At 40.1% G+C, this 20,173-nt stretch overlaps 12 protein-coding genes across 12 annotated transcripts; all 12 read left to right on the top strand.

Annotated features, from left to right (window-relative positions):
• Window positions 1-43: 43 nt before the first annotated feature.
• On the top strand, window positions 44-2,500 carry LSM04_009097 (uncharacterized protein; the record flags this gene model as incomplete). Its single annotated transcript, XM_067339386.1, has 1 exon — window positions 44-2,500. The coding sequence occupies one exon, from the start codon at window positions 44-46 to the stop codon at window positions 2,498-2,500; it is 2,457 nt and encodes an 818-aa protein (XP_067187573.1).
• A 347-nt stretch (window positions 2,501-2,847) lies between these two features.
• Window positions 2,848-3,078, top strand: LSM04_007976 (uncharacterized protein; the record flags this gene model as incomplete). Its single annotated transcript, XM_067339385.1, has 1 exon — window positions 2,848-3,078. The coding sequence occupies one exon, from the start codon at window positions 2,848-2,850 to the stop codon at window positions 3,076-3,078; it is 231 nt and encodes a 76-aa protein (XP_067187531.1).
• A 368-nt stretch (window positions 3,079-3,446) lies between these two features.
• LSM04_000725 (Protein kinase domain) lies at window positions 3,447-6,038 on the top strand (the record flags this gene model as incomplete). The annotated part of the gene is made up of 1 exon (XM_067339383.1): window positions 3,447-6,038. The coding sequence occupies one exon, from the start codon at window positions 3,447-3,449 to the stop codon at window positions 6,036-6,038; it is 2,592 nt and encodes an 863-aa protein (XP_067187184.1).
• Window positions 6,039-6,434: 396 nt separating this feature from the next.
• LSM04_000119 (Cleavage/polyadenylation specificity factor) lies at window positions 6,435-10,259 on the top strand (the record flags this gene model as incomplete). The annotated part of the gene is made up of 1 exon (XM_067339382.1): window positions 6,435-10,259. One exon carries the CDS (start codon window positions 6,435-6,437, stop codon window positions 10,257-10,259), a length of 3,825 nt encoding a protein of 1,274 aa, XP_067187147.1.
• A 272-nt stretch (window positions 10,260-10,531) lies between these two features.
• On the top strand, window positions 10,532-10,855 carry LSM04_006709 (uncharacterized protein; the record flags this gene model as incomplete). Its single annotated transcript, XM_067339381.1, has 1 exon — window positions 10,532-10,855. The coding sequence occupies one exon, from the start codon at window positions 10,532-10,534 to the stop codon at window positions 10,853-10,855; it is 324 nt and encodes a 107-aa protein (XP_067187465.1).
• A 192-nt stretch (window positions 10,856-11,047) lies between these two features.
• LSM04_000015 (uncharacterized protein) lies at window positions 11,048-11,371 on the top strand (the record flags this gene model as incomplete). Its single annotated transcript, XM_067339380.1, has 1 exon — window positions 11,048-11,371. One exon carries the CDS (start codon window positions 11,048-11,050, stop codon window positions 11,369-11,371), a length of 324 nt encoding a protein of 107 aa, XP_067187140.1.
• A 209-nt stretch (window positions 11,372-11,580) lies between these two features.
• LSM04_005063 (uncharacterized protein) lies at window positions 11,581-12,255 on the top strand (the record flags this gene model as incomplete). Its single annotated transcript, XM_067339379.1, has 1 exon — window positions 11,581-12,255. One exon carries the CDS (start codon window positions 11,581-11,583, stop codon window positions 12,253-12,255), a length of 675 nt encoding a protein of 224 aa, XP_067187393.1.
• Window positions 12,256-12,445: 190 nt separating this feature from the next.
• LSM04_001559 (uncharacterized protein) lies at window positions 12,446-14,644 on the top strand (the record flags this gene model as incomplete). The annotated part of the gene is made up of 1 exon (XM_067339378.1): window positions 12,446-14,644. The coding sequence occupies one exon, from the start codon at window positions 12,446-12,448 to the stop codon at window positions 14,642-14,644; it is 2,199 nt and encodes a 732-aa protein (XP_067187222.1).
• Window positions 14,645-15,312: 668 nt separating this feature from the next.
• LSM04_003776 (Sialidase) lies at window positions 15,313-16,314 on the top strand (the record flags this gene model as incomplete). The annotated part of the gene is made up of 2 exons (XM_067339377.1): window positions 15,313-15,430; window positions 15,749-16,314. The coding sequence occupies 2 exons, from the start codon at window positions 15,313-15,315 to the stop codon at window positions 16,312-16,314; spliced, it is 684 nt and encodes a 227-aa protein (XP_067187329.1).
• Window positions 16,315-16,429: 115 nt separating this feature from the next.
• Window positions 16,430-17,593, top strand: LSM04_005413 (uncharacterized protein; the record flags this gene model as incomplete). The annotated part of the gene is made up of 1 exon (XM_067339376.1): window positions 16,430-17,593. The coding sequence occupies one exon, from the start codon at window positions 16,430-16,432 to the stop codon at window positions 17,591-17,593; it is 1,164 nt and encodes a 387-aa protein (XP_067187412.1).
• Window positions 17,594-17,628: 35 nt separating this feature from the next.
• LSM04_004609 (uncharacterized protein) lies at window positions 17,629-17,829 on the top strand (the record flags this gene model as incomplete). Its single annotated transcript, XM_067339375.1, has 1 exon — window positions 17,629-17,829. One exon carries the CDS (start codon window positions 17,629-17,631, stop codon window positions 17,827-17,829), a length of 201 nt encoding a protein of 66 aa, XP_067187372.1.
• Window positions 17,830-18,746: 917 nt separating this feature from the next.
• LSM04_008871 (Peptidase M8) lies at window positions 18,747-19,737 on the top strand (the record flags this gene model as incomplete). Its single annotated transcript, XM_067339374.1, has 2 exons — window positions 18,747-19,244; window positions 19,729-19,737. The coding sequence occupies 2 exons, from the start codon at window positions 18,747-18,749 to the stop codon at window positions 19,735-19,737; spliced, it is 507 nt and encodes a 168-aa protein (XP_067187564.1).
• Between the last annotated feature and the right edge of the window lie 436 nt (window positions 19,738-20,173).

Raw genomic sequence — 20,173 nt, 5'->3', positions numbered from 1 at the left:
AGATTTTTTTTGCTCCCTCTCTCTTCCTCATTACTATTCCACGATGAATCAGAGTCAGGCTGCGGTGTCTTCTCTTCCAGAAGATGGGGTTCGTGAGAATAGAAGGGTTGCTGGTGAAACACAAGAGACAAGTGTGAAGGTAGAAGCCCAACAAGGTATGAGCGAATCCAATCAGTATCAGAATTATTACTACGAAGCAGAAGATGGGAACTACTACTATTATCCTGGAGAAGAGGCTCCAGTAAATGAGGAAGCACAAGAAGCTGCTGAAGTTCCTCTCACACCAGAAAATCTAATTCGTTCTTACGAATTTGAAGATTGGGAACCTCGATCATACACCTGGTTTGGTGATATTGTATTAGATATTTTTATGTCGTTTGGATTTCGCTTCTACCTTTTATTTTTACTGTACTGCACAGGGGCTCTTTTTGTTTCCATATTCCTCAATTGGACATTTCAGGTACTTTTCCGAATGTATGCAACCTCTAGTAATGGAAACTCCCCCACAGGACTTGTACTTTGCTTTTTCAGCATTTTTTTCTTCTTGAGTTTTACTATAGTGACAGCTTTCTGTACATGGTCAGATATGGTAAAAGATCTTTGGCGTGTAAAACGTGATAGTATCAACTTTTGGGGTATGTCAACCTATCGAGGAAATAGGCCTCCTTTTTATCTGTACTTTGTACTCATTATTGCTACCACCTTATTTCCATTTCTTTGGGGTATTATTGATACAGCTTCTAACAAACAATCACTTCTCTTTTTTGCTCAATCCTTCGCATTTATATCTGTTATTGTTACTGCCTTTATTGTTGGAATTTGTTATATTTGGTTTTACTGGTTAGCGATAAAGCAAAAACGAGTAACTTTTGTTGAGCGTATGAAACGAGATGATTTTATATTATGGGAAAATGCATCAAAACACAAAGTAATGGGTAAATTAAAGAAACGTTGGTATCACGCCTCTACTGTACTAGAAGAATATGGATTAGATGGAAAAACATTACGTTGGAATTCTGTTGTATTTACACTGGGTTGTGTACCATTATTTGGTCTCTACACATCTCAGGCACTGAGTACTTTTATTGGTGATCCAGAAGTTAAATGGGGAGCCATAGCGAGTATTTCTCTTACTTGTGTTTTTATTGTATCTTGGATGTCATTGATTCACATAAGAGCTCATTGGTCTGTGTATGCCTCAATTATTTTAATTGTAATTTTACTTGTATTTGGTATAGTAGGAGGCGCAGTTGCAGCTTCTCAAGAAGCAATTATTGTGGTAATTGTTTTGTTTATCACTTCACATTGTATGCTAGCTCGAAAAAGACGTCATACACTTACGAGAAGAGAGCAGTGTGCACTTTTTAAGATTTCTCTTGACCCTGAAATACAACATGATGTACAAAAACGTAAGTATGATACCTATTTGTTGTGTTGTCGTGATGTTTTTTTAAGTTGTATGAAATGTTTTGATGTCAAAACTTTTTTTGGTTACCGTCATCCTGATGTTGTTCAAGCTGAACGAGAATATGAATTAGATAATATTACTGTTAGAACAGATCAAAAAGTTCTTTTGTATTGGTGGTTAATTGTTATGTTTGCTTTGGCATTTGTCATTGCTCTCGGAAACGCTATGGTGTACCGTTTCTCAAATAGTATTGCTGCTCGTGGTACTCCCATTACTGGAGAAGATTCAGGATTATCTTTATGTCAGATGAAGTATAACGTAAATGGTTCTTCTCCACTTGGATTATATGACCTTTCTCTTTTGAGTGCTCTTTCGTACACACTGACAACGAATGGGGAAATGGACTTTGTGACATGGTTTTCTCATTTTCCTAACCTTGTGCGTCAATTTCCTCTTCGTCTGCCACTTAACTTGGATTATGCAACTGAGGGAATAGATATTCAATTTTCAGACTATGTTGATTTGATAAGTGACTTTCATTTTATTACATTAAATGGTAATAATAGAGGTATGTCTCTCATGCGCAATTTAGACTATTGGGGGACATCAATAGCTGTTCAAGTAGCTGGAAAAATATCCCCTCTTGTGAGCATATGGCCTGAAAATTATCGAAAAAATTTTGTTCAGGGTATTTCATTTTTGCGAACATGGTTTCCACACTCTGATATACTTCATGACGTTTCAGTGTATATTGATACCTTGATGGCTGCTGGAAAGGGAGAACGTATTTTACTTATAGGTGATGAATTTAATGGTGGATATGCTAAAATTCTCGCTTCCAAGTACAATTTACCTTTTGTTGCGTTTAACCCTCCAGGAACGAAGTATGTCTTATCTTTACAACTCAAAGGTCTTCAGGTTTCTTTCACTCGTGGTCTTTTGTCATATATTGACTCACTTGAAGATACATTGGAAACTATATATCTGCAGTGCGATGATTCCTATTCATCTAATCGTTGCAGCAGGATTGAGACGACAATTGAGACAATTGCAAAATTATGTGGTGATCCTTATGGTAGATATTTCAAGTAGAGATTCTTTTCTTTTTTGTTTCCCTTTTTCTTATTCTCCATTTTTTTTTTTCTGTGGGTGTTCAAAACTCAGTAGACGTTATGGTTGAGTTCCAGCACTCACATATTGTTCCCTTTCCCAAATTTGGTTTTTTTTTTTCCCGAGGTTGATTATGTGCTCTAAAGCAATAAGTACAACAAGCAAAAGATGTTTGATAAATCTTTATTTAGTTGATTTACTAACATCGATTAAATAAACTAAAAAAAGAAATATGTGGGCAAATGTGATGTGTTGTATTTTATTTGATTGTTTTTCTTTCTTCTTCCTTCGTTTACATATTTTTGTAAGATTTAGCTGAGAGAGGTAGCATGCTTCGTCGAACATTTCCTTCTGCTGCAACGTATACACTGCCACTCTGTGCCTCTGCAACAGGAAAGGTAGAAGCTAAAAAAGCAGCAAAGGCTACTCAAGTTTCTAAGGTGAATGGTGCAACCGGACCAGACGGTGATTCGATGATGGACAAGTTAATGGTGGGTGGATGCCTTTCTGCAGTTACTGCTTGGTTCGTCTTTGGACCACCAATTAAATCACACCATTAAATGAAGATTAGGTAATTAAGGAAGATTATGGGTAGTAGGTGGAGTTCCTTAGTAGGAAACATTATATGGAATGCTCGCAAAGCAAACAAAAAGGAAAAAAAAAACGATAAGGAAACAGATGAATTTTTTTAACTATTTTCTTATTAATTTTTTTCATTTAACCCTTGATATGATGGTTTACTTTTTTTGTTTTTATTTTTTCCCTTTAAATGTGCGATGATATATATATATATATTTTTCGATGGACTTTTTTTCATTCTGTTTCTTTTTTTTTTCATTTTTATTCTTTTCTCAGTTGTAGAGAGAATACAGTGTATAACGTTTGGTAGGAAGGTGTGTTAGCGGGGAGGAGTGTTGCAGTGGCTTCGATGACGTATCATAGAAAGTCGTCCATCCATTTGGAGACTGGTCGACCATACACACGATCGCCATCTGTGGACTCCTCTTCGCCGTACAGCCGTACGCCGTTGGGACGGGAATGGGCGCGGGGCTCCCCTACGGTGCCGCAGTACATGCCGCCGCCCCCCATCGCCGGGCCCACGGCAAGCACAACAACGGCCACCAGCTCTAGTCCTCGACCCCTCGCCCACCCCCATCCCCATCCCAATGCCCGTCCGTATGCCAACGGTGTGGGTGTGGGGGTTGGCGCCGGGGCGGTGGCAAACTTGAACTGCGCGATCCCGTCGTCGCCGTCGCCGCTCGCAGAGGCCCGTTACGCGGCGGGTGTCGCCGGTCGTCCGGCCTCCGCCAACGGCGGCATCCCGCGCCAACGCCCGGAGTTCGCACCGTCCCCCACCACCGGCAGCAGACAGCAGCGGGCGGCCTCAACAGTAATGGCCCCACCACGGCAAAGGCCTGCATATTATGACGGTTGCGGTATTATTGTGGAGGAAAGAGATCCGGTCACACGAGATGTGGTCTCTCGTTACCGCTGTGGTTCACTTCTTGGCACAGGCGGATTCGCCCAAGTCTTTGATTTTAGAGACCTTTCTACAGGTGTGTACTATGCAGGTAAAGTAATAGATAAGAGAACCCTAACACGTAGGGGTTCAGAGGCAAAATTTCGCATGGAGGTTGATATTCATAGTCGTGTAAGACATCCTAATATTATTCGGTTTGTTAAATCGTTTCAGGACGAGTATTATCACTATATTATTCTTGAACAATGTTCTAAAAAAAGTATGATGGAGTTGTCAAAAGAACGAGGAACGTTTACTACTGAAGAGATGCAGTACATCATGCTTCAGATTGTGTCTGCCGTAGAATATATGCATAACAAATTAATTATCCACAGGGATTTAAAACTTGGAAATGTTATGATTGATTTTTCTGGAAATATGAAAATTGGTGATTTTGGATTTGCCAGTGAGCTTACTTCATTATCTGACAAAAAAACAACAACTTGTGGAACTCCAAACTATATAGCACCTGAAGTTCTTGCTACTGAAAAAACAGGTTTGGGTTATGGACTTGAGGCAGATATTTGGAGTTTAGGGGTTATTTTGTACGCCTTGGCATTTGGTACTCCACCATTTGAAACTAAGGATATTAATACTACCTACAATAAAATACGGAGAGCAGATTACTCTTTTCCACCAGGTAAAAATGTTTCAGAGTCTTGTAAAGAATTAATTCAATGGATGCTCCAGAGAGAGCCGCAACACCGGCCTACACCCTCTCAAGTATTAAATCATAACTTTTTTCATTCGCAACAACCACTTCATATTGTTCCAAGATCCCTTGTACCGCCGGAAGCACCTAGGTTAACATCACCTAATGAACGTCGAAGTCCATTATGGGCTTCACCTGTCGCTGCACAATCTCCCTTTCCTCATAATGAAAGAAACTCTAATGATTACCGAAGAAGTACATCGTTTAAGAGATATTCTAGAAAAGGTTCTGAACATGAATTACCAATGACACTTCATGAATTTCTTAAAGAAAATGACTGTATTACTGAAACTGTCTCTGGTGCACTGTATTCACCTTCAGAAAATAAGGTTCCCCAACCAAAACCCCCTGCACCATCTGTTATGCTTCAAAGCAGTATATATTGCAATAAATACGGATATGGATTTCTCTCACTTCAAGGAGGGAAATGGTTTCCAACTGTTTTTCTTAATGATAAAACAAAACTTGTCTTTGATGTTGACTCAGACACAGTGTTTTATTATGGACGTTCTCGCATACAAGCTTTGTCTCCTGAATCTGGAAACCGGAGTCCACTTCTTAGTGAAGAGCTTGCTTCTAAAGGGTTTCGCGATGAATTAATTATTTTTTGCAATGCCTCAACTAGTTTGGCTCATCGAACCGAAGGTGATGAAGCAACTAGTCGATCAGAAGCTGCAGCGGCAAAAAAATTAGCTATAACCAAGTTTTTTCTTCCCTTTTTGGAGAAGGGAACGAAAGATAAACGAATGGTAGCCATGACTTGCACGTTTAAAGAATGGCATTGTGAATGGGAAAGGGATTTATTTGCATCTTCTTATCCAGTTGACGGCAAAACAGATCTTGTCTACGTTAAAGATGCAGTTATGGAAACTTTACATGGTTTAACAGGTGAATACCAAGGTGCGGATATGCAACTTTTAGTTGCACGCATGTCTGACTACTCCTTTCAAGTATCTGTACGTTGCCAAGAAGTTCCTCAGCCACTGTTTTGTCCAAGATATAGCGGTCTTTCAGAGTCTGCAGTTAATTGGCCGTGGAGTCTTGATATTCTCGTTTATGCTGGATTTCGTGCTGTTATAGCGTTTGAAACCAATCGAACATGCCTTGTTTTTTCTTTCTTAGATATCAGGCAAGATGCCAGAACAACTAAAGAAGGAAGGGTATACTCTGCTTCAGGATCTACATCAAAAATTAAATCTATCATGATACCATCGCCAATGTTGCGTGTTGTGACCACACTACTTCGAAGGGTACGTTGTTGTACAGATATTGTGGATTGCTTCTGTTGAGAGGCTTTGTGTCGTCGTCTTGGGACAAGCACATAGATTATGACATAAATGATTATTTTTCCCTCACAACATTTTGTTTCATTATTATTATTATTATTATTATTATTATTATTTTCTGTCTTCCATAGAATAATATATATATCTTTATATGTATTTGTGTTTGTGTGTGTTTTTACGTCACTTAGATGCAGTGATGATGGGGAAAAGAAAAAGAGGTGAAAGATATAAAGAATAAACAATTTACATGTGTCTCTAATTTGCAATGCTAAGGACCTTCGTCTTCTTTTCCCCCTTGTTCCTTTCTTGTTTCTTCCTTTACTCAGTTTATTTCTTTTTTTTTCTAATTTCTGTTAGCAAGAAAGCAATTACTTGGATCAAACACTGCAGATAACAAGGATGCCCTTTGTAGTGTCTACAAGTAAATCTCCTACAGCCGTTTTGGGGATGGTCACTGGGTGCTTTTTGGGAAATGATGAAAAAATAATTTTATTAAATCGACTAAATATGATTTCTCTCTACAGAGAGAAGAATCAATCACTTAAGCATCTTGGGGATTTCCCCTTTTTTGCCTCCCTAAGGTTTCTGGAAGCTTTGCCATTCTTCGATTCTAAAGGTGTTGGTAGACATGTAGCATTTCTCTTTTCTGTCAAACAGGAGGTTTCTATTGTGGCGTTTAAACAGGAACGTGATGGTCGTGTTAAACTGATTACTTTATTTTACGGTGATATTGATTTCTGCTTTAGTCAGCAGAGATTTAGTGAAGTATCCCTTTGTTCCTCAGGCGTTTATAGAACACAAGGTGATGATATAATTCCGATAGTTGTACTTTCTATTCATCGTGGTAGCTTTTTTGTTTTTGATGCTGCTAACGCTATTGCTTCCTATAACCGGAACTCCAAGAATGCATCACAAACAATTGGTAGTATTTTTCCTTCTGAATATACACAACATGTTTTTAAGAAGCAAAAACGTGGAAATATTTTTCGTCATGGAAATTTTCATGCATCTGAGTTGGATGTGCGACGCATTACTATTGGAAACCCTGAATCTGAAAAAGGTGTTGTTCCTTTCTTTGTTCTTTATTCAGATTCCTCTTCAAAGACCCACGTCTCTGAGTATTCTATAGATATGGGTAAAAATGATGATCAGCGACGAGGACAAGCATCGCATATTTTTCCTTGGATTTGTGATGCCTCTGGTGTTTTTCCTGCAGAGGATGTTTTCCGGAGAAAAGGGGTTCTTTTGGCCAATGTTGAAACTAATGCTTCTCTACTTCATGTTGTTTCTGAAGGATTATTTGTCATTGGACTTCAATTGATTACCTTTGTTTCCCGTAAAAGTGCTTTTACACAATCAGTTCCATCAAAAAATGTGACAACTCTGTCATTCCCTTCTTTTAGTACATATATAGAACCTGTTTGCTGTGTTTCCCTTCCCAATAAGGAACTACTTGTTTGTTTTTGGGATGGAACTTATGTTAAGGCTACATTAAAGGAAGAAATTGATGGGATAGGTTCAAGTAAATTGGTACTATTAAATGTTGTTGTTTCATCTTTATCTACTATTCCAGATTCCATCGCGGTTATTGGGGAATGCTGCGTGGTAGGATCTCGTGTGGCTAATACACTTTGGATGAAGTGGCGTACAGGGGAAGGTGGCATATTAGTAAATAATTGTGGTCCAGTTTTTGACATGACTGTAGCAGTAGATGGTCCTCGGATGAGTGTGATTGCTAGTACTGGTGTAGGTCCAAATGGAGGTTTGAGTCTTGTACGATCTGCTGTTAATGTTCGTCATGATGTTTCCATTGGTAGTGTTTTGGATGTTAAGAGTATATGTGTTTCTGGAAATGTAATAATTTTTACGTTTCCAGGTTATAGTCGAGTTTGCCATTTCCTAACAGAAGAATACACAAAAATAGAAGAATTGTTAGAAACACCATTTGATACTTTAAATGAAACTTTAGCTCTTGCTTGGAATTCTAAAAGTAACAAATTTTATCAGGTAACAACTATTGGACTTCGGGTTGTGAGTGGTGCTGAGGGAACTTACCTCATAAAAGAGGATGGTAGACGTATTGAGCATGCGCATGAAAGTCACGGGTTGCTTATTTTCTCGAGTTCGCGAGTTGTATTTATTTGCAACATTATTAATGAACCTCCTACAAGATTGACACTTCGAATGTTAAATGAAGTTTCATCTTTGTTAGTTTTTTCCTCGAATAGTTTTTTGATGGGAGAATGGGGTTCTTCTGCGGTTTGTCTATATGAAATTCATGAAGAAGGGGTATACCCTAAGGGAAAGTTTATTTGTTCAGCAACTCCATGTTCTATGTGTGTTTTACCACATCTTGAAAAACCACGACTCCTTATTGGTTTACTAAATGGAAAAATTGTTGACCTTGTTTTAGAAGATATCTCTATGGAATGCTCCTTCCATGAGGTTTTGTTAATGACACAACCTCTACAACTATTTAATTTAGAAAGTCATAATTCTGTTTTATGTTTAGGGGAGGTACCTCTTATTGTTATCCTTTCCGATACAGGATTTCAATTAACAGGAATAGATTTTAATGATGTTGCGGCGTGTGCCATTGTTCGTGGTGATCCTTCTCTTTCACCGAGGTATATATTCTTTTCTCAAAGTGAACAAGCCCTCGTTTTTGGAACTATAGTAGATCTTAAAAAATTGAATATTAGTTTTCATGCTTTTAATGCTACTGTTACCCGAGTAAAGTATATTAATTGGTGGAATATTTTTGTCCTTTCCCTTCGTCGTAATGAGAAGGATCAGATTCTTACGATGATGGGACATGAAATAGCCAATTCATGGGTAACAAGAGATGAACAAAATATAATTGAACTTCTTGAAAATGAACGGTGTGTTTTTATTGAACCTCTTGTTTTGGGAGGATCGAATGAAAGACATGAAATAAATTCTGCAGATAATAAAGGGGTTATTCTTATAGGGACTACTTTTGCTTTCCCTGATGAGCAATTATCTCGATCAAGTCGTTTTATGTGGTATTCCGTTGAACAAGGTAGATTAACTTCTGAGAAACTACAACTTCGTCAAGATGGGAGTAAAGATGTTGAAGGGGCACTTCAATGCTGTTGTGTTGTACCTAACTATACAGGTCGAATAGCTCTTGGTATAAATGGCTGTGTATCTCTGTATAGTTGGAATTCTATAGATTCTACCTTTGTGGCTGAAGAAACTTTACGTGTTGGTACAATTATAACACGATTAGTTCCTCTTTTTCAAGAAGGATTATCGTGTATTGTGGCATTTGACGCTCGTCACAGTTGTTTTTTCCTTCAGGTAGATACTATTCAGGGTAATGTTAGTATAGTTGGTCGTGATTCAGAAGTTCGAGGGGTTATGGATGGTGTTGTATCGCAGTCTGATCAACGTCATGATATGTGTTTTGGGGATGATTATTTTAATTTTTTTTCCGTATCCCATGATGTTGCTTCGTCTCAAAGCTTATCAGACACCAAGCCAAACACGATGATAGGGCGAAAACTCAAAACTAAAGCTCAATACCATTTGGGCGATTTGATAACGGCAATGCAACAGGGTAGCTTCGCTCCCTGTTCTGTGATGAATGATATAGTCCCTATTCCCAAAACTCTTATACCAGGAGTTTGTGCTTCTCAGATTGTGTTTGGAACCTCCTACGGGGCTTTCGGAACGATAACTCCCATTACGAATGAAACATATCTTTTCTTAAAGGCGTTTGAAGTTTCCGTCTCAGTGGTGATTCCTGACTTGGGAGGCTTTAGCCACGCAAATTTTCGAGAAGTTCTTTCCGCTGGACAAGAAAGAGGGCTTAGTCGAAATGTTTCCTTTGAAACTACAAACCCCAAGTCAGCTGCAGTTCTTCAGAGCCGTAGAAAACGGTATCTGTCAAAGTGTGTGTGTAATGCAGATTTAATTGAGACATTTTTAACTCTTCCACGAGAAGTACAGAGTCGGGTCATGTGTGAGGCAGAATTGTTTATTAAACTTTGTTTTGCCTCTATAAAGTCATCTGTGGAAGAATTTTTAGATGAAACTGATCTTGATCACTTTTCCACTTCAAGAAATGCCTCATTGTTGAATGAGGGTTCAGATATAAACGGTATTAACGCCCTTTTTTCGGAGCGAGGCTTACCCTGCCTACCACTAGCGGTAGAAGATGTGAATGCCTTTATACACAATTTGCAGAGGACTCACTAAGAGCAAAAAGGAGAAAAAGAGGGAGAAATAAAAAGGAAAAAAAAAGAGAGAGAGAGAGAGAGAGGAAAGATTAAACTAGTTTTCTCTTTCTGCATGTGTGTGTGTGCACCTGATTTTCCAAAGGTAACAAAACGAAAAAACAAACAGTATGAAGAATATTGGAACTATATCTTTATTTTCATCAATGCCCTTAATCTTTTCTTTTTCTTTTCTATTCTTGCATCACTACTACTAATTACTACTGCTTCTGCAGTACAAGGTATCTTGTCATTATGAAGTACCTCGCTGCATACGCCCTGGTCAATCTTTCCGGAAGGACACCCTCAAAGACAGATGTTGAGGCTGTCCTGAAGGCCGCCGGCGTGCCGATTGACGCCTCACGTCTGTCCGCTCTCTTCGACGAACTGGAGGGCAAGGACTTTGATGCCGTGTGCGCGGAGGGCAAGGCGAAGCTTGTGGGCGGAGCCGTCGGCGCCGGTGCTGCAACTGGTAGTGCGGCCGCTGCTCCTGCTGCTGCCGCTGCCGCCTCAGCTGCAGCCGCTGCTGCTGCCGAAGAAGAAGAGGATGATGATATGGGCTTTGGCCTTTTTGACTAAATACTGACCCTTGTGCAGGTGTTTTTGTTTTGTTTCGTCTTTGTTTTCTTTTAGGATACCCCGGATTGTGCTACGTTAGTATTGTGTAGATGTTTTTACCTCTCGTGAAACTGAACTGTTTTTGTCTGTGACTTGCTTTTCTTTTTTCTTTTTTTTTCTCTGTTTGTTTATTCTACAAGGTATCTTGTCATTATGAAGTACCTCGCTGCATACGCCCTGGTCAATCTTTCCGGAAGGACACCCTCAAAGACAGATGTTGAGGCTGTCCTGAAGGCCGCCGGCGTGCCGATTGACGCCTCACGTCTGTCCGCTCTCTTCGACGAACTGGAGGGCAAGGACTTTGATGCCGTGTGCGCGGAGGGCAAGGCGAAGCTTGTGGGCGGAGCCGTCGGCGCCGGTGCTGCAACTGGTAGTGCGGCCGCTGCTCCTGCTGCTGCCGCTGCCGCCTCAGCTGCAGCCGCTGCTGCTGCCGAAGAAGAAGAGGATGATGATATGGGCTTTGGCCTTTTTGACTAGAAAAAAAACATGAGGTACATTGTTCACCAATTTGTTTTTCTTTTTTTATTCTTTGTACGTTTGCGGGTCTCCTTGGAGACTGGATGGCCTATGGGAGTATGGGAAAACCTCAAACTAAATGTCTTTTTTTTGTGTGTTTGGAGGTGTATTTTAAACTTGTTTTTCTTCCTCTTCTGTTTCTTTTTCTCTATGAATAAAGGTGTATTCGAATGGCCCTTCAATCCCACAAGGACAATTATGAGACGAACGGTCTCACTGTCGCTTCTCTAGTTGCACTATGTAGCGATTGCTCAAAGCTCTGTTTAGAACGAACGGAGAGAGTTATTGGAAATAAAAGTCGAGCACCGAGAGGATGGGAAAAACAATACATGACAGTAGCACAAGAACGTCGAAAAGAAGATTACGACTTGTGTGAACTTCATTGTCATCGTGTGGCCTCTGTTTGCCCTTCTTCAGCAGAGATAGATCGTTTTTATGAAGTGGGGTATAAAAAGGTGGCACAACTTAGCGATTTAAATGGGTTACCTTCAATTCAACAAATGTCAAGATGCGAACGGGCGGCTTTTGACTTCTCAAATGTTCTGTTCACGCTCGCACACAAACCTAGCAAAGTAGTGTTTGAAACTGTTGACCCCAAAACTGGGGTGAAAACTGAGGATAGAGAAGATGGAGAACCTAGCGAAGTACATAAAAAGGTTCTTGCGGGAGGTTCTGTAAAGGATGAGATTCTCCGGCGATGGAGTACGGCGAGAAGAGGACGAGAAGATATGGAAGCACTTGGTGTGCTTCGTCCCGTAAAAGACTCCTCCATATTTAAGGAGGAACTAGAACGACAGAAGGAAGAGGAGGCGATTAAAGCAAGAGGCACCACCCCAAAGTGGTGAATATTTTATTTTATTCGTTTGTTTTGCTTTTGGTGTGGTATCTTTCACTGTGTTCCCCGCTTTCTTCCCCTCTAACCCTAACCCTAACGCTTTGTTCGATCACTATATGGTCAAAATTTGACCACATAAAACAAAAAGAAAAATTCTTTCTCTTTCCACTTCCTGCTAGTTTTTTTTTTCTGATTTTTCGATGCAAAAAAAAATTACACGGGTTGTACGCATTGTCTTTAGACTGTTCGTTAGCACTATAACCGAATGTTTGCCTGGGAAAGGCTACATTGTTCAAATTAAGCGGGGAGATAAAATAAACGCCTCCTCCCCTCTTCTGACTGCCGATGAGAAGGGTGTCGTAGATGTAGGATTGAAACGTATTTTCACATCAACGCTACAACGTCGAAGTGACTGGAAGTACAAAGTTAAAGAACTCAAATTCTCTATTACAGAGTTCCATACGCAAAAGGTAATTCGGTTTTCTTACGATTTGAGTAAAGGTATGGATAGAGAATCTTTCCCCGAAAGAAGAGTTACCATGAAAGGTCGAGACGGATCACCACAGCTATACTTTGAATTGCAAGGAACCGAGGAAACACGTTATAACCAAGAACATGGAATTGAATCTTCTTCAGATGCATCTTTTACTTCCTACATGCGTGAACCTAGCAGTGAATCTGTGTCAGGTCAAACTGGTATTATCGAAGGTCGTGATACCTATTCTGTAAACTCTTCTGCGGCATTAAATGAATTTGAGAGTGTTATTCAGAGCGTAACTGAAGCTTCAAGTGAAATAAGGAGTGATGATGCCCAATTTGAAGAAATCAGAAGGAATGAAAAGGAGTGTGGGACACACACATCTGAGGAGATAATTTCACCTTCACGTAGTGAGTGTTATCATGAGCGAAAAAACTCCTCCATGATATCTGAGACACAGTCTACAATTTCTTCAAACAAGGATAAAAATAGACTAGAAACTCAAGAAAAAGAAGGGTTAAGACCAGAAATATTAAAAGGAAAAGAAATTAAACCTCCACCCAAGGTTCCTTCAAGGAGAATTGTCGTTTCTTCTTCTGATTTCGCCCTAGAGGCAGTGAAACGAATCCACAATGCTGTTAAACTAGGTGCCACTTCTGCTGGAAATTCACAATCACTAAAAGAACCCCTAATGGGAGCTCAACTTGCACTCCACTATTATTTGAAATGGAATGGGGAATTACTAAAACGCTTTATTCTTCACTTTATAGCTTACCTCACCATTGATGTTTGTAAAGAGACACGTCATTTAGGAGACTGGCTAAGTCTCTTGACACATGCTATGTATCAAACTATTCTTGGCACAAAGAACGAATTAAACTCCTCTAGTATTCAAGAAGTGGCAGTTCAAATTGCTGCAATATCCAGTTTAGACGATAAAACATTTATATCAAGAGGGAATCAAGTTATTGACGGATTGGCAGGTAATCTAAACCTTGCTGCTGCCTCAGAGCTTTTCTGGATTGCTGGCTTAGAATACTGCGCTGTTACAATTGCTTCTCTTTCTATCCCTCACCTTCAACACATGTGTGATGAATTTCCGATGATTCTTCCATTTTCACAGGAAACATCCTTTTCTTTTGAAGAACATATTATAATTGGCACGACGTTGCTGTTCTCTGAGCTTAGCTCCATCATATCAGCTTTGAATCCTACAGCTAGAGTGACAGACCCCCATCTCATTTACAATACACTCACCCCTCTATACAGAATAGTTCTTGTGTCTCTTGTAAAGGAGTATTTCGCCACAATACTAGGGACCATAATTAAGGGTATATATAGGCATCCATGGAATGATGACTGTTCGGGTTCCTACCTTGCTCTTAGGGTCCTAAAACTTAGTAAGTCATGGGCCGAGAAAAATCATTTACTATCGGCACTGTCAATATGTTTAATGGCTTTAATTGCTTATTGTGACCTTCTTCTATTTCCAGATGAAATTTTACAAGGGGATGATTACAAATCCTTAATGATAAAATTTCCCCCTTCAGTAGATGTGAAGAATAAAAATGGATCAGAATGTTGCTATTCTCAACCGACATTTGCAATGATTTTAGGTTGTTTGGAAACCAAAAATAAATTTTCTCTCTTTGACACGTTAATCGAATTTACACCCAGTAAATGTGACATGAAAGCCAAGGTGGAGAATGGAATGTGGGGTTTACTTGAGATCCTTAATGGTGATGAGAGAGAGGCCAAACAAATTATCGCTATTGAGGAATTCTTTCCTGGAACTGGTTTTAACGGTATGAAAAATACTTTGTATAATCCAGAACTAGTTCTCCCATTTTTGCGAAACGAGGTTGGAGGGTGGGACCCTCTAGTGAAGGATTCTTTTCCCACAGAAACTCAGGGCTCCTGATTAAAACGGTTACCAAGGCAGAGAGAAAAAAAAAAATGAGGTAAGAGAGAGTGAGTGAGTGTGTGTTTGCGTTTGCGTTTGCCTGACGGATGATGTGTGACTGATGTTTCTCCTTTAGCGGAGAAACTTTAAAAGGCTTTTTCTTTCCGTTGAAGAGAGGAGTCGCAGTACGGTTCTTGTACCATATGTAGGATTGGGCGGTATCCTTATTGGTACTACCACGAGAGTTTTTTTTTTTTTTGTAAACTTTTGGTTTTTATTTTTATTTAATTGCAGTATTACTCTCCTTGATCTTATGGGCGTTTTTAAATTTTTGCTGTAGTTTGACCAAACAGGTGTATGTGGTGTTCATGTCTTTTCTTCTCTTGTGTGTTCAATCTCTTTCTCTCTTGCATATGGTGTTTTCTTTTGTTTTTGGTTTCTTTACCATATCCGTCCACTATGTGACTGAAAGACCAAGCTACAAACGTTACTTAGCAATTGAAGGCCTTGAAAGTAAAACATCATCCGTAGCAGACATACGTAAACAAACAAGTACTTCTTGGTATTTACTACACGTATTCAATAAATCCTTCAGCCTGACGAGAAGAAACAAAAAGACCGCATGAAAGGAAGGACAGAGGAGAAGAAAGAAGGGAGGAATAAGAAGAGTAGCAGTGAAATACAACATGTACCGCTCTCTATTTCTTTTATTGCTCCTCTTACTGGTATGCTGTATCAGTGGATATGCCCAAGAAAATACTCCACAAGAATCAGCGCTACCAATAGTACAAACTTCTCCTTTGCGTGAACCAAAGTCATCCTATTATTATTACGCCACTCATTTTCTGGACATTGATGAGACCCTTGTTGCAATCACCGCTGCTACATGAGGTTTCTGGAAAGTACCACAGTCCCGTGGAACTTTTGACACAAATAACTCCTGATGTTGAAGTGGAGTATTAGGCGTTTTAGAGTTTCATGTATTAATCGTGAGGAATTCTATACAAATAAACGAAAATCTTTGTTGGACACTCAGCGGGCGGCAATTGTTCTTCTGGAGCCATTCAACAAAAAAAAAAAAGGTGCCTGATGAATCACAGAAATAGTGCTACACTTTTTAAGTTCTCTTGAAACCTTTTAATGTACAAGGTGACACATCCTTGATGAAATTCATACCTGAGATTGTTGGATTTCCCTTGAAGCATGGCAGTGTAACATTTCAGGGATTCGTCGGTGGCACAGGCTCACCAATTTTAAAAATGAAAAGCAGTACACTTGTGTTTCCAGTGCAACTAACTACGTCGAGTGAGAAAATCACTTCTGGAATAATGTTACTCAGACCCTCAGATCACCATTGGGTTCTTGGGGGTGTTCTGCTTGATGAGGACACTTATAATCCTGCTATTCTTGATTGGGAAAATGGTAAGTTGATGATGATTGCGCAACATACCAGTGGATACCAAAGAGTGTACGAGTCCAATTATTTGGGAGAGACATGGACAGAGTCTATCAGTACACTCTCCCGTGTGTGGGTTAACTCCCCTGTACCAGTTGCTCGTGGAAGTCAAAACAAATTTATTACCGCAACGATTGATAGAAAGGATGTCATTCTCTTTGCTCAGTCTGTGGTGACTGGAACAAACACCGAACTCCATCTGTGGCTTACTGACAAAAAAACATATTTATAATGTTGGTTTGATATCTAAAGGTGAGAATGCGAAAACCAGCTCCTCATTGTTAAAGGAAAAAAGAATGTATTCTTTATTCGAAGGAATCAAAGGAGAAAAGTTTGTTCTCCTCTTTATGGATATGACAAGCGCCATCGAGCAAATTAAGAAGGTGTTAAAAAAGTGGACTGATCATGATGCTGTTGTATCAAATGCTCGATGCTGCGCTGATAAAACATGTATTTCTTCAGCAGGAATATGTGAATATCCTGTTTCCATTAATGGACTGGTGGGCCATTTGTCTGGAAACATGGATGGTAATAAATGGAATGATGAATACCTCTGCGTGAATGCCACTATAAAAGGTAACGCAGGAAAGGGTTCTAATGGTTTGATCTTTATGGGTGTTGGTTCAGGAGCCGTGTGGCCTGTGAGCACAAATGGACCGGCGAGGCAGTATTACTTTGCAAACAACGCCTTTACTCTTGCGGCACTGGTGACTATCCACGCGGTACCGAAGAAAAGCAGTCCTTTGCTGGGTGTAAGACTGAAGAATTCCAAACATACTCTTCTGGGAGTGTCATACAATGAAGACAAGACGTGGAGCACAATAGACAAGGGTAATGAGGGGAAAGCCAAAACACCTAAATGGGAAGGGGACAAAGAATATTCTGTAATATTGACATTTGAAAACGGTAAGGATTCTGTGTATATTAACGGTATTCGTCTAGATGTCGGAACTAAGTTAAGAATCACAGAAGGCGAAGAAAGTTCACATTTTTACTTTGGTGTGGACAGTGAAGATGAGAGTCCATTGACCACGACGGAAAGCAAGCCCAGTGCCGAGATTACAGTGAAGGACGTTATGCTGTACAACCGCGTACTGAGTAATGAGGAGCTTGATGTATTTCTCAAGAACAAGCTGATCACTAATTTTCCACAGCAGGCCGAGACGAAAATCTCAGAGCAGACAACGGCGGCAGCTTCTTCCCCAGCGCCTGCTACTAAATCTACTACTATTTCAGAGAAAGCAACAACAACACAAGAGGCTACGACTCCCATCACAACAGTAACTGTGCCTGCGTTTGAACCTAAATCTGCACCTAAATCTGCGTCTCAACCCGTGATCCCACTTCCTGCTTATGCTGAAATCATTTCACAAACAGCAGAGCCAGCAGTATCCCAGCGAACTCAGAATCAAGTGAAGAAAGAGGAAATTGTCCCTCCCAATACAAATGTTCAGAGCGAAAAGAAAGAAATCCAGCAAATACCAAAGAAAAGTGTTCTTGTTGAGGAATAGAGAAAAAACAGGGAAGAGAGTATGCATTCGAATATATGACCTCTACAGAAGTCACGGTGCCTGATATTAACACAAACACAAAGTGGGAAAGTCCTTTGCACGAGATCAAATTTTTAAATACCATCAAGTATGTCAAGACCCAGAAAAAAAGGAATGATGGCACTGCTCGTGTATATGTTTATGGATTACCTCTGTTTCTGTTGATATTATGGTCTCTTGCAACAGCTCTCACATAAATACGTGTGAGCAACCACGTGGGTGTGACTTCGGATTAAATTTGGTTTCATCAGTAAATAACAATTGCTATCCATATTGTGGATCCTTTTCTTTTTAATTGTTTTTTTTTTTTCTTGCGGCTGTTCCTTGGGTTCAGTACCATTAATTTTTTGTTTTTGTTTTTGGAAAACCAAAATATTTGCTACAATCTCTGAACTCCAGGTATTTGAACTTAACGTCCCTTTATTTGCCCTCACACGATGCTTGATTTTGTCGACCTCGCCTTTTGCAGAGTGCCGATGCAAAAAGGAAGTAAATGAGCAGGACGAAGGCTGCACTGTGTGGGAGTGATGTGTGACCGGGTAAGAATTCGATGAGATGATATCAAATAAACATTTCTTTTTTTTATGTGGTGGAAAAGACTTTTTTTTTTACAGTCAGTAATGCAGGTGTGTGAATGTGTGTGTTTTTGTTTAATGTTTTTTCTTTCACTTCTTCCTTACAGTTTTTTCGGGCGATGGATAATTTGTTGAAAGCAAAGAACGCATTTATTTTTTTTTTTTTACCATTTCATTGGCGCAGTTTCTAGTCCCTCCACGGAACAGGTGAGTGGCGGGGAAGGGGCCTTGGAATATGCCAATTTGTAAGTTGTGCAGTATGATGTATCCAGCAGAATAGAGAGTATGATTGGTGATTTTTTTGTTCTCATTTGTTTTTGATAGCTGGGTTTGTCGCATGTAATTAATATGGATGGGATGTATTGTTTTTCTTTTTCTATTTTTTTTTTCCTTCTAGGTTTGATCAAATCAAGAAGCGTATTCTATCATTTTTTTTTCCACTCACATAATTGGAGTAGAGACAAACAGACACGCAAAAAGAGAGATAGAGCGACAGACTCACACACTTACACACCTAAAAAGGAACTGAGGACTCTTTCATGCGTCACCTACTCTTCCCTCTGCTGTTGCTGGTATTGTTATTCTGCTGTGTGGGCACGTCCTTTGCCGCTATTTTGCAGCCCTTACCACAGAAAGGAGAAAGTGTTTGGCATGCGTGCACAGCCGCCAACACTGACAAGTATGGGGAAAACTGGAAGCCCATCCGCATTACTGTGTCCGCAGAGGACGTGGATACTGAGTTGAGCAGATGTAAAAGAAAGTGGGTATGGGCCGAACGCAATGGGGTGTCGTATTCCTGGAAAAAAGAGGACAAGGCACTGTGCGATAAGGTGAATGGGATAACAGATGCAAAGAAGGAACTTTTACTGAATAAACTTTTACCCGCCGCAATCAAGTTGCACACAGATCGTCTCAGCATTCAACGGAAAGAGGGTAAAGTTATGGTCTCTGCAAGCACGGTAAACTCCTTTTCAACAGAATGCAGTGTCACAATTACCGGTAAGCCCAAAACTGAAGGTTTTCCCGATGCTGATTTCGTGTTTTTTGTGGGTCTTGCCGAATCTCGAACACCAACAAGAGTGTGTTCTGAAGAAGAAAACAAACGACCAACGTCTGCCCTGATCAAATTTGTACCAAAAGACATTGAAGACACGAGGCATTTTGTTCGCACAGCAGCACATGAGATGGCACATGGACTTGGGTTTGTGGTGAACCGTATGAAGAAACTGAACATGATTATGTATGGAACAGTGGAGGCAAAGGGGAGTATCCCGGCCGTGCATTCTGAAATAATCAAGGAGAAGATGAGAAAACATTATGGCTGTAAGCAGGGTCACATTACCGGCATGTACTTGGAGGATGAGGGTGATAGCCACGACACGTTACACTGGGAAAGACGAATTGCGAAGGATGAACTGATGAGTCCATACACAGGTGAACCCTCTGGTATGTACTACACAGCAATAACACTTGCAACATTCCATTCCATGCCCTTCTACAGCGCGAACTTCAGCATGGCAGAACCGATGAGTTGGGGGAATCAATCCGGATGTGAATTTCTGCATATCACATGCAAAAGGAACAAAGATAAACTAATGAACCAAAGGAGCATGTTCTGCAGCGAAGACAAACCAGTGTTGCAGTGCACATCTGATCGTTTCTCCCTTGGAATGTGTTCCTCCATTACTGTGTCTGAAGGATTGCCTCAGGAGTACCACTACTTTGAGAGAGTTTCTTCGGCACAAAAGGATGATATGATGAATGACTGCCCCATCATCAAGTCATTTAAGGAGACCACGTGCGAGAGTGGTAATGTGAAACTGATGCCTGGAAGCGTTGTGGGAAAAATGTCACGGTGTCTGAATGTGAAAGAACCGAAATTCAACGAGGGGAATAAGGAAAATGTATTGAGCGTACAGGGCATTTGTGCGAAGGTAAAGTGTGAAAATGACAAGGTGCATGTGCA

The sequence above is a fragment of the Trypanosoma melophagium genome, assembly GCF_022059095.1.
Source record: "Trypanosoma melophagium isolate St. Kilda chromosome Unknown ctg5segment0, whole genome shotgun sequence".
Taxonomy (NCBI): Eukaryota; Euglenozoa; class Kinetoplastea; order Trypanosomatida; family Trypanosomatidae; genus Trypanosoma; species Trypanosoma melophagium.
The sequence above is the reverse complement of the archived record's forward strand: the minus strand, read 5'-3'. Positions and strand labels throughout refer to the sequence as shown.